Below are 12,211 nucleotides of genomic sequence, written 5' to 3'. Positions count from 1 at the left end.
ATTAAAAAAAAGGTTTGTGCATACATCTAGTAATTGTTTAATGTTAAGTAGATTTTGAGTTTTAATATAAAAATAGAATATTTCCAGACAATATTTTGCCTGTGTATATATTATGTGTTAAAAGGGTAGGGTAATCGTTGAAGTTATAAACTGTACTGTACAGGTAGTAGATATAAAAATAGTACTTTTTAGTTTAATGTGTAAGGCGGTAAACTTTACCAGTTTAGGCAATACTCGAGACAAAATAACTAGGTACAGTATAACAAATCTAGAGAATCATAGCTAGATCAGTAGAAACAGAGAACTATACTTAGAGATACTTTAAACTCCTAAACAACATTAGCTTAAAGGGACATTTCAGTCCCAATAGCAGCTCCATCTCAATGAAGTTGATATAGGGGCATGATGTCCAAGATGCTGTCTTAATTTTTAGGGTTAAATTAACATTGAATATTTTAATGCTTAACTTGTTTTCCTAGTACTTGTCTGCACTGCCTATTTTGCTCCGTCTCCAACCCGGACATTGGGAAGAAAAATGTTATCTTTGGCACCTGTGATAATTCTGTGTTCTTTTAAAAATTAGACGTCTTGTTCAGGATGCAGGTAGAGAAGGAGTCTGTGTGAGTGCAGCTAGGGCTGCATAAACAAAGTATGTTAACTCCTAAATGACAGAGGATTGAGCAGCAGGACTGCTAAAGTTGTTCTTGTACTTTGTGTCCAGTAAAATATGTAACAAATTGATAGGTCAAGCTATGGTCCAGTTTGCCAAACACATTTAATACATGAATTTGGTGATGTTGCAACTCCAGCATCTCTTAGCATAATGCCTATCTTTATATAATGGTCATCACCTTCTGAAGTTGCTAGTGTTGATCTTTTGGCAATGCTGTAGTAATGCATACCTAGATAGTTACAGAACAAGCTTAACCATAGAGGGACTTACCTAGAAATGAAATTCTCATTGCTTGACTGTAGATTTGCACTATTCAGTGCAGTAGCGATATATACTGTAAATATTCTCCTGACAAATGACAAATTTAGGCCTCAATTTAATATTTCTAAAATGTTAATTTTCTTATTGCATCCTAAAATATATATATTCCTTGTTCCTGACATTTATATGAAAATGTATATGCTCTTTTGAACTTTGCAAACATGGGTTTGAGTTATTTTAGCAGAGTAAAGATTTACTCTACTTGCTGAATAGCCATTCCCCCATTGAAGTTTACGGGGAAATGGCTATTCAATAAGCAGAGTAAACATTTGCTTTACTAAGAGAATCCAGACCATGGTGTTGAAATCAGGGTACTTCACTTGCATTCTCTGTCCAGGTGTTACACTAAGTGCATTTGATAGCTAGCTGATACCAAATATCTCTAGGTACTCCTTTCATTCTGCATTGTATTTGACTCTAATAGTCAATTGGCCTTTAATAGGTTTGAATTCAGGGAACAACGTTGTGAGAGCACAAATGTTGTTGTTGTTGTGAAGTTATTTTATTTATGTTTGCTGCCTTTCCTAATTGCTGCTTTCTCTGTCGTGCAATTGTGCAGTATCGTCAGATAACTTTTTACACTTTTCAAATATTCAGTGTATTATATCCGTATGTCGGTGTTCAGGGTAGTTTATTTTTTGTAGTCTTCAGGCTGCTTTATCTCAGTGGATTCTGCTGTTTCATCAGCATTATGTTTATTCACTACAAAATCTAGTTCTTGCTCCAATTTATTTTTGAAGGAACACTATAGCGTTAGGAATCTAAATCTGTATTCCTAACACTATCTCCTTAGTCATATTCTTTCCCCCTACATTTGCTATAAAAATATGAAAAATGTAAAAAACAAACAAAAAAAAAACACAAAACCCCCCTTGCTTTTTACTTAAATGTTTCTGGTGCTGAGACCACCTTGGGGCTGTTGACCTCTCTGCCTCTCTACCTCCCACAAAGCCATCAAGGAGGCAAGGTTTTCTGCAGCAATGGTCCAATCCAATGCTCATCATTGATGTGTGTGACAGAACGCCATCACTGAGTGCCATATCCCAATGTGCCCGCTGTCTATTTCTATTGGGGGAGATATGTGATGGATGGCCTGATTTGTTTGGTGCGGACCACAAGCTTGCAGTGCCATTTTTTGGACTGTTTGACATGTGCCTGTATATGCACCTGTGGGTCAACAAAGGAAGGGGGGGGGCAGCAGCTCTGTAAAGTATAGTTAAGTGAAATGTATTACTTGTCTGTGCCCCTCCCCCTTCCCTCCCCCTTAATTTTCCTGTCACAGCAGGGCGTTGTCCCAGGGACACTGCCAGCCCAGTTTGAACTGGCTGCTTTGTCCCTCTTCCATCCCCATCAGCTTCTTGGGATTTAAACCCCTGTTGTTTTGTGTTGGAGACCCCATGTAGGGGTCTGTGCATGTAAAACCATGTGTGACAAAATAAACCGATCTCAGTCAGTGTTGTACCTCCAGAGCTGTGTCTCACCCAGTTACTGGGGAAAATTGGTTCTTTATTACACTATGGTTTCTGAGAGGCTGAAGGAAGATATTAGCGGAGGTAACCGGTCGATTTACTCATGGTCCGCTACAATGTGTTCAAGGGCAGCAAGAGAAGAATGGAGCCTGAGGTACTCCAACTGAAACAGGCAGTGAGGAGGAAGTGGTGCCAGAAAATGAGACACCAAGAGAACATTGTGAGATATGGGATAAGAACCAAGAAAGAATAGTATCACAAATGCCAAGGTTGCAGAGGTTTTGAAGGAGTGAGTAGTAGTAATAACGCCATAAAAAGACAGTTTATTATTTTATGTCCCATCGTTGGACTCATTTTAACTATCTACAGTTAATTTTTCTATTACATTTTGTGAACCTATTTTCTCATTTAAGATTCTTCTTTTCTGCCTTTAAGTAAACCAAATATTTTCCAGCAAAAAAACAAACATTCCTGTAAATGTTTATGCAAACTAAATCATCACGCAGGGATAAATATTCTTGTGGATGTTCCTGTATAAAGAATTGTAATATGGACCATATTAAAGGTAGTTCCCATAAGGATAATACTTGAGTATTTACTCATCCATAGCAAATGTCAAAACCTAGTGTGGATTGTAAGGGACAGCACCTTTTTAACTTTAGCAGTGTTGATGAAGGCATGGCATTTTCCTTTCCTCATTGTCTTTTAACATATCACTCTGCTCTGCCTCATAATTCAAATTTAAATAAGGCAATGTTTCTCTAATTAATATGCTTGTAAATGAAATTAACAGCTGTTGACGGCATCACATACTCCAGACTCTGTACTCTTTAGCACGATCCCAAAGGAATTTCAGGCTTCATGAATATAATTTGACAAAGCCTAACTCAGCCACTTCTAATTTACAGCAACTCACCTCTGACATCCTCATGCTTTTGCCTAATAAAACATTTACTATATATCCAGACTAGAAACTGTTGCCTTGATTTAAACTGTTCCTCACAATGGCAAATATTCTGCTCACGTTACTGAAACCTATTTACAGGCCGGTTAGCATCAACGAGCAATGATTGAGCAATACATGGATTTTAGCTTGCACTTTGATCAGTAATATGCTGCATTGTGATTTAAGTTCATCTTTTTTAATTAGTCTATTGGCTCTATTACCAACTATTTAATATTTTATAAATAAGTGCAGATGGATGCACACAGCTAATGAATCTTTTGATAGAAATATAGAAAATATTCTAGAGCTTGTAACGCATCTAGGATATAATTTTAACTACTATTTGTTATTTTTATTTTTGTCCAATATATAAATATACAACAGTAGTCTCTAGAGTGAATACAATTTCCATTTATACATTTATATTGAATATATATATATATATATATATATATATATATAAAGTTTGTTTATATGTATAAATTCTATGGTTTCCTTGCTGTTATGTATGATTGCTTTAATGGATTATTGATTATTTTATGCACTGTACTTCAGTGTAAATATCAAAAAAATGTTTGCATAAGACTCATTGAAATCTTTAAAAATCCTGTCATTTCCTGTATTTATCCAAGTATATTTTTAATATTTATTGTACCTTGAAGAGTCAAAAGGATGGAATTCCTTAACTCCAAGCCGAATTGGGGCCAAATCATGAACCAACCTAAATGCACAATGACCATGCATGTTCGAGTGTGTGTATGTGTGTATTCATATGTGTGTTTGTGTATATATATAATAGAAACAGTGCCCTCATGTTTTCAGTTAGAAGTAATATACATCAGAACATGGGACTATCTGTGAGCAAGGGCGGAAATGTACCATTATGGTTCAGATGTTTACAGACAAGTTCACATTCTTATGGTCCTCTGTGGACACCAGTTGTTACAGAATTATGAACAATAATGTTGAGATCCGTGATTGTGACGCATAGAATGTTCTGCGTAACTGTGTAACACCAACTCCATGACAAGGGCTAGCTGGTAGTCCTTAGAAAAGTATTATTTTGAGGAGAATGGTGGCGTAGACAAAAAATGCTAGGACTGAGAATTAAAAATGGTTAAAGGAATTCATAAACAAAATATAGAGGAAAGTTTTGTGCCAGTTATAGTCTGAATGAGAGAATTAAGGAGTGGAGGATTTAAGATGGAGATAAGGCCAATATAGGCAAACTGAAAAATCTCCAGGTCCACTGTGCTTCCAGTTCAGATACTTATGCTGTTAAACTCACTATAAAGCAGAGTATGCACATGTGGCTCAATGTTCCACAGCATTAAAACTCCATTATGTTCACTTTGTATGGTCTCCCCCAATAGTCCCTGATCCAGGAGAACCGTCCTAAACCATGCTTTTACAAGTTACTTTCCTGGTAACCTGCTTACCTGCTAATTAGTAGACTCGGATATTAATTTAGTTTGAGCTACAATTTGTCTGAATTTGGGTTTAAGCTCGGAATTGTTTAAACTCTGAGAAAAAATGTAGTTAAATCACAAACCAAAATGCACAATGGTCAAACATGTTAATTTTGAGTTGTGATTCTGAATTCCAAATGTGGTGCCAAAAAAAAAAAAGAGAAGATTGATAGGGAACAGTCACTAAATGCTGATTTTATGCACAACTCAAGTGAGAAGTGACCAATATTATGGGGGATAAAGGGGAACAGTATTTTTTTTTTATTACTGATCCATCTCTATTTTTCTTCTACTGGTTAATTTTTCTTACTTGGTCTGTGAACCAAATCATGGGAAAATAAGTGTATAGATGTACTGTAAAATATATACATAATATTTATGTTAAGTATATATTGTGCAGTACACTGGCCCATTTTTACATCTGTTGGTTAGTCTGGTTACTTTTCCAAAATCTTTCTTCTTTAACAGAAGTCTGCTGAGCTGAACCACTATATTGCCAAAATTTGTCCAGCCCAATTCCCCCCCCCCCCCCCCCTCCCCAGAAGAAGTGATCCAGCCAAAACTAACTTTTCTGCCATGCACAAGTCCACTAAATTGCAATTAAAGAGCATGGCAAGCTTATGCATGCATAAGTGATTTCTGAGTGCTAAATGCATGCCAATTGCTTTTAGTTCACTTTGCTCAATTGTAGAGACAGTTGGCTGGCTGTCAGGCTGTCAACTATTATATCCATACCAGATTGCACGTGTTCTACTCCAGATCCCACAACCTCCATCATCCTGCTGCCAAGCACAGTAGTTTTATATAGAAATGTATTACAAAACTCAACAGCAATAAACCCCAAAACAATATATGCTAAGTTTTAACACATGGTAAATGCAGTTTGTATGTTAAAACAAATACTACTGCCATGGATTACATGGCTTTCTCAATTACTGAAATAACTGTCAATGTCATAGGAATTCTTTTCTAATAGTGAAGTTTGATAAATGTGCTCAATTTCATCTACAAGGTATCGCACTGATGAACTGTGTGCTCCAAAGTATCAGGTCATTGGATGTAGATGGCATGTGTACGTAGGTTTAATTTAAAAAAATATATATATATCTATATCGATATCTATATATGGTAAAACACTTTACCTCTCCTACTTCCCTGCTTTGTAAAATGTCCTGCTCTCTGACATTTTAATTGTGGGCTAATATGTAGCTCTGTTATAGATGATGTTGCATGCTAATGGATGTTACAGACATATATGGTCTTTCAAGTATCTGACTTGACTTTGAATATGTTTTTATATGATACTGATCTCTTCTCTAGGGAGCCTAAACCAGTTTGCATGTTTTGGCGTCTGGGTTTTTTGAGCTTTTTATATTTTTCTGCAATGATCATTGTGTAACACTGCACCTATCCAGAGAGCTGGTCCCATTAAGGCTGGTGCATTAAACACAAACTGTAATTGAAAATCAATATAACATTTAGAGTTCATGAAACCCAAGTTAATAACGCTTAAAACATTTTGTGCCGTGTTGTGTCTCTCTTCAATAACTGTTGCTTTGTTGCTTATTTTGTGAAAATCTAAGATATGTGATATGTGATATGACTCTCTTCTTATTTTACAGATTCTCATTGCCAGCATCATGTGCAGTTATAATAAGGATGATTGGACAGAGCTTTCCAAAATGGCAGAGGTAAATGTCAATTTTATACTGTGTAAATATGCATTATACATAATCATTTAGAATTTATTTTAATTTGTATTTTTTCAAGTTTTGTTATGTATGGTGATGTGATGTAAAGTGTAGTCCTTCTTTTTTTCTTTCCTGTTTGAAACTGTAAACTAAATATTGAAAAAGGATGCCTAATTGAACTAGTATCCATGACCATATATATATGTGGACACTGGTGTATGTTGAGACGCTCATAAATCTTGATAGGATTATGCACCACAAGAACATGCAAGTTATTATGTCTAAATGTTCAATGTATTGTCTTATGTTCTATATGTTATAAAAAAATAAAATTAATTTCGATAAAACATTTTTTTACGAAGGAGCATACACTAAGATATCTCTTATTTGCAGGCATGTCTTGCAGAGCAAAGCTAATACATTGTTACATATAAAATAGAAGACCTGTACAATACATATAATATTACATGTAACAGACAATTTACAATCGTAAATTATCAATGAGTGCAGTTGCTTTTTGATTGAAGATATAAGGATGTTTTTTTTTTCCAATACTGTATGTATTGTGAATGTCAGATGAAAATACATTCTGTACAATATCATTCTCCAACGTTTTTGAATAATGAGCAGTTATACAGGTGACATAGCAATGTAAATATAGTACATCCACTTTTTTTTGGTGTTATTTTTCTTTTCAAAAAACTAGAAGAAAACGATATAACAAAAATGAGGCAAGGTTTACGTCCAGTTCCCTTAGATAGTTAATGTTCAGTTGGTGTAGGCATTATCACTCCATTGATGTCTGCAGTTAAATGTCACATCAGTCCGTATAATAAGCAGTTATGTCGGGTTAGTAACGTGTGAATAGTTAAGACAAAGTGTCCGTCAATATGGTAAAGTACTTATTTTGTATGTTGTCCATTACAGCTTTGGGAAGAGGTGGACTGGACACGTATCTAAACAAAATAAAAATAATGATAAGTAAAGTAACTTGATTTAACTAGCTTTTGGGTAGTCATTTTTTTGTATTATTTTCACACACATTCTACTTTAAGCATGGATTCTCTGCTCCTGTTAGGTGATACTGCCAAGAAACACCACAATATGTGTTCATAAATACCTCCCAAGTACAGTGATACCACCCATGGACAGGTGTATCGGGTTCTCTGGGGGCTAAAAAAAACGTATTTAGAGGGTACGCATTCCAGTTTTCCAACTTGGAATTTTCACAGCTGGTCATCATGTACCCATGTCCCATTTGGGACATTTTTTAAGCCGGCCAATGTAATTTACCCCCCATCAAACCATATATTTTTAAAAAGTAGACACCCTAGGGTATTTCATATGGTGGTATTTTAACACTTTCCATGCACTCATTCTACCACCAGTCTTTGTCAAACTTTTGGGTAGTCATTTTTGTGTGTTATTTTTAGGCATGGATTCTCCCCACCTGTTAGGTGTAACTGTAAACAAAAACACCCCAATATGTGTTCAGCAACATCTCCTGAGTACTGTTATACCACCCATGTACAAGTGTGCCGGGTTCTCTGGGGGCTAAAAGACCTTATTTGGAGGGTGCGCATTCCAGTTTTCCAACTTGGAATTTTCACAGCTGGTCATCAAGCACCCATGTCCCATTTGGGAATTTTTTGAAGCTGGCCAACGTAATGTACCGCCCATCAAACCATATATTTTTGAAAAGTAGACACCCTAGGGTATTTTAAATGGTGGTGTTTTAACACTTTCCATGCACTAATTCTACCACCAGTCATTGTCAAACATTTAGTCATTTTTTTGTGTTATTTTTCACATTGTACTTTAGGCATGGATTCTCACTTCCTGTTATGTATTACTGCCAAAGAACACCCAATATGTGTTCAGCAACATCTTCTGAGTACAGTGATAACACCTATGCATAGGTTTGTTGGGTTGTTTGGGGGGTGCAATGCCAAACTTCAGACATGTGTTTTTCAAATTTGATATATCTTCTTTGCCTATCTTTTTTTGGGGGGCCTTTTTAGATATCCCAATCTATTTTCTTGCCATGAGCATGCATATATTTGAAAAGTTGACACCCCACGGTATTGTATATGGAGTGTTTGGATACCTTTGATACAATCGTTTTAGTTAAAAAAATTGAGAAAATGTGTGGTGATGATTTTTCAATTTTCATTTTTACACACACATTTGTGTGTGATTTAGAGGAGCCTGTTGTTGGTTATTGCAAGAAAACACTCCAGGTTGTTTTCTGCAAGGGCTCATGAGTACAACCATGCTCCACATGCAGGATTTTGGAAAGGTTCAGTTACAATTGTATGACTTGTAATTTTAGTTGAAATTAGGAGTATTTCTTCTGATAGGCCTATCTTTAGTTTGGGGCTTATCACATAACCCAGTTTTATTTATTGCCATGAAAGTGTATATGTTTGAAACGTAGACACCCCGAGGTATTGTATATGGAGTGCTTTGATGCACCCACTAGTCCCTAACAGTTGCGAGAGGCACATTTGCAACTGTTGTGAGAAGTGACTGTCACGGGAGAGTCAGAGAGTCGCTGATCTGTGGCTGGTCCTAATCTTGTTGAGTATATGTTACTACTAGTGAGTGAGTAAAAAAAAGATATAAGGTTGTAAACCTGCTGGTAATTAGTAACCACTACTACTGTTTACCCCTATTGAAAAAAAAACGCATAATTAAATGCATGCATGTTTTCATTAGTAGCATGTCTAATAAATAGTAATTTATTGATTTATGTTTAAGTTGGGGAGGGTCCATTTAAGGCCTTGAGCTTCAGTAACATATCTGGGATTTATTTATTCCCACAATGTGATTTAATTTGACAAGTATGAAGATGCTCAATTATAATACTGATTTAGCAGATTTTATAACCCAGAGCTGCATTTTGTGTGTGTGTGTGTACACACACATAGTTATATGTATCAATACCAGAGAATGTTAAAATTCTTTATATAGCATGACTGTTCTTTTTGTACTTTTGTTGTACCGTTAACTATTATAGATTGCTAGTTGGTTTTGCTTCACAACCTGTTTTAATGCACCTAACTGCATTTTGCGAACTTTCAGTGTACATTGTAAAACGACTAAGGGAAAAATCACTTTTGGGATTTAGGGTGAAATTAAGCATAATCAGTAATTGGCTTTGTGATCTTCAAGACTCGGTCCATTTTGTACCTGTATTTACCTAATTGACCATGAAATCTTTTGTGAAATCCATGCTTGACAAAAGCTATCCAACTTAAACTGACTATGATGAATGACTTTATTATGAAGCTTGATTTTCTTTTCTTTTTTTTTTTCTTTTCTTCTTTTAGAATTATACAATGCTTATTGTTCTTTTCATATTTAATGGATGTCAATTCAAGGAAGAGGGTTGAGCATTTACAATTCAGTGTACAGTGCTACATCCTGTTAGAAACCACTATTATATTTACATCCTTTTCATTGTACCAATAGTTGATTTACACGCAGAACAAAAAACAAAAACATTATGTAGACAAACCACTCTCATTAGCAGTTCCAGTGGATTGGTTTAAAGGCCCTACCTTAAGTGTCTATTTTAAGTTAATGGTGGGTCTCTGCTGTACTGCAAGGTAATTTAATGCAGACCTGTCCTGCTCCAAAGTGGTCAATTGTACATTATTGATTAAACAATAATTCTCAACGTAAAGTGCCATGTGCAGCAGGGGTCAAGAGCTGAAAGCATAGTAAGGTCATTAAGCAGTAGTTTAGGCCACTTACAAAATGGATTACATATATTAGGGCTAAGCCTCATTTACTAGCTGTTTTATAGCATGTATTGTGCAGCCCAAGGGTGCTATGATGACTGGGAAATACATGAGTACGATCTGTGAATGTCTACTTCCTAATTGGGAAATGCCAGACCTTGCAGGGTTTTTGGTTGATTGGTTGGTTGTTGTTTTTTGTTTGGTTATATGATTTATAGCTTTATAATGTTGTAATTTAAAGTTTAACAATTTGTAGATTACACTGCCATTGATAAACAATCCATCACTTTGTTGACATAACACATTTTAATATTCAAGATTAAAGGTAGCACCCTAACCACTTGCTGTTGTAAGCAACCAGCTGACGCTTTCAGTCCATAAGCTAAGCCCTGTACTGCACTAAACGAAGATCCTGCTCAGAAGCTTCTGAATCTCCAAAGTTAGTAGTGGGGATGGGAGCAGCACCCAGCAGAAACCAAGTAAAAAGTAAACTATTCAAACATGGTATATCTAGTTACAATGATGGGCACAAGGGCACTTCTGGAACCTATGTTGCTATGAGTGTTCCTTTAATATTTTAAACCTGTACAAAAATAATGTGCTCTTCACTTTGGTTTTCTGAGATATGTTGAAACACAAGCCTTGTTTTTGTTTATTTATAAGGTTAACAGGCTAGATCTTTTAAAGAGAAATGGCAAAATATCTACAGGGATAAGTGATTCCATATGCTGAACCTTGTTTTTGATATGTTCAAGGGGGTGTGGTATACTCAGTTTATAATATATTTAATATATCCTTACTAATAACTATTCTAGTTTATAGTGGTGACTCGCCTTAAGCACCTTCTATCTACATATTCCCTCTTTCAGATATGCAGGCTTATTCACTAAAGTGGGAATACAAAGTTAATTAAAATGTAAAATGTTGGGCCAAAGTAGCCAAACTGGCAGCATAGCGGACTTTTTTTATTTTTATATTTTGACCATTAATTTGAAATTTACTTTGAATTCCCTTTAAATGATCCCTTTTGTGAATATGTTTGCATGTTTGAAAGAGTGAATATGTAGATAAAAGATGCTTAAGGTAAGCCACATATCAAAAATAAGGTTTAGCATATGGTTGTATGTTATATTATAGTAGGGGGAGGAGATATGTGTGTGTGTGTGCGTGTGCGTGTGCATGTGTCGATGTAGTGTGTACTGGTCTCAGGAAGATGGTGCATGTAGAAGACATGATATATCATATGCAGTGTTGGTTAATTTGAAAAACTGTGAATGACTTAAAAAAAAACATGGAAATCACAATGCATTGCCATCCTGAACTTAGAGCAGTGCATCTCAGATTTGGCTATGAGTTTTTATTTAGACCAAAAGCAAAAAGTCTCTCAATAATAGGGAGTGAATACCAAAAAAAGTCCTGCCAAAAGCAGTAAGACTCTCAATAATGGGGAGTGAGTACCAAAAAAAAAAACTATCATAATTCAACCTAAACCTAAAAATAAATAGTAGTTTTAAAAAAAAACAAAAAAAAAAAAACACTTCACACAATTGTTTGAAGTAATTACCTGGTTTTCTTTTCTTAAAAGGCATATTCATCATAACCCCACGTCACATCTTCCCATAAACCCTCATGTCACATATCACATCATATTCATGTATCACCCGCCCGAACACCTCTTGCCTAATATCCCTTGCACAGCCCTTCATGCCACATGTTATTAAAAAAAAAACACAAGTATGTGGTTATGAGGAGCATGAAATCATTTAGTATAAATAGACAAATGAAGGTTAAGTTGATTAAATGTAAATGAAACATGTATCTAAATTAAATAAGTAAAGTTAAATGCTAAAGCATTGAAAAAAACTACATTTTATATATGTTCAAGTTGGGGAATTT

General features: G+C 35.4%; 1 protein-coding gene across 2 annotated transcripts in view; it reads left to right on the top strand.

Moving 5' to 3' along the window:
* The window catches only part of DPYD (dihydropyrimidine dehydrogenase), a 968,764-nt gene that overhangs the window by 658,209 nt on the left and 298,344 nt on the right, over positions 1–12,211 (top strand). For both annotated transcript variants that reach the window (XM_063428340.1, XM_063428339.1), the window contains one exon: positions 6,501–6,569. In XM_063428340.1, coding sequence (XP_063284410.1) covers positions 6,501–6,569 — 69 coding nt within the window. The remainder of the gene's footprint in view (positions 1–6,500; positions 6,570–12,211) is intronic.

Source organism: Pelobates fuscus, chromosome 7, assembly GCF_036172605.1.
Source record: "Pelobates fuscus isolate aPelFus1 chromosome 7, aPelFus1.pri, whole genome shotgun sequence".
Lineage (NCBI taxonomy): Eukaryota > Metazoa > Chordata > Amphibia > Anura > Pelobatidae > Pelobates > Pelobates fuscus.
This window is presented reverse-complemented; position numbering and strand designations above follow the sequence as displayed.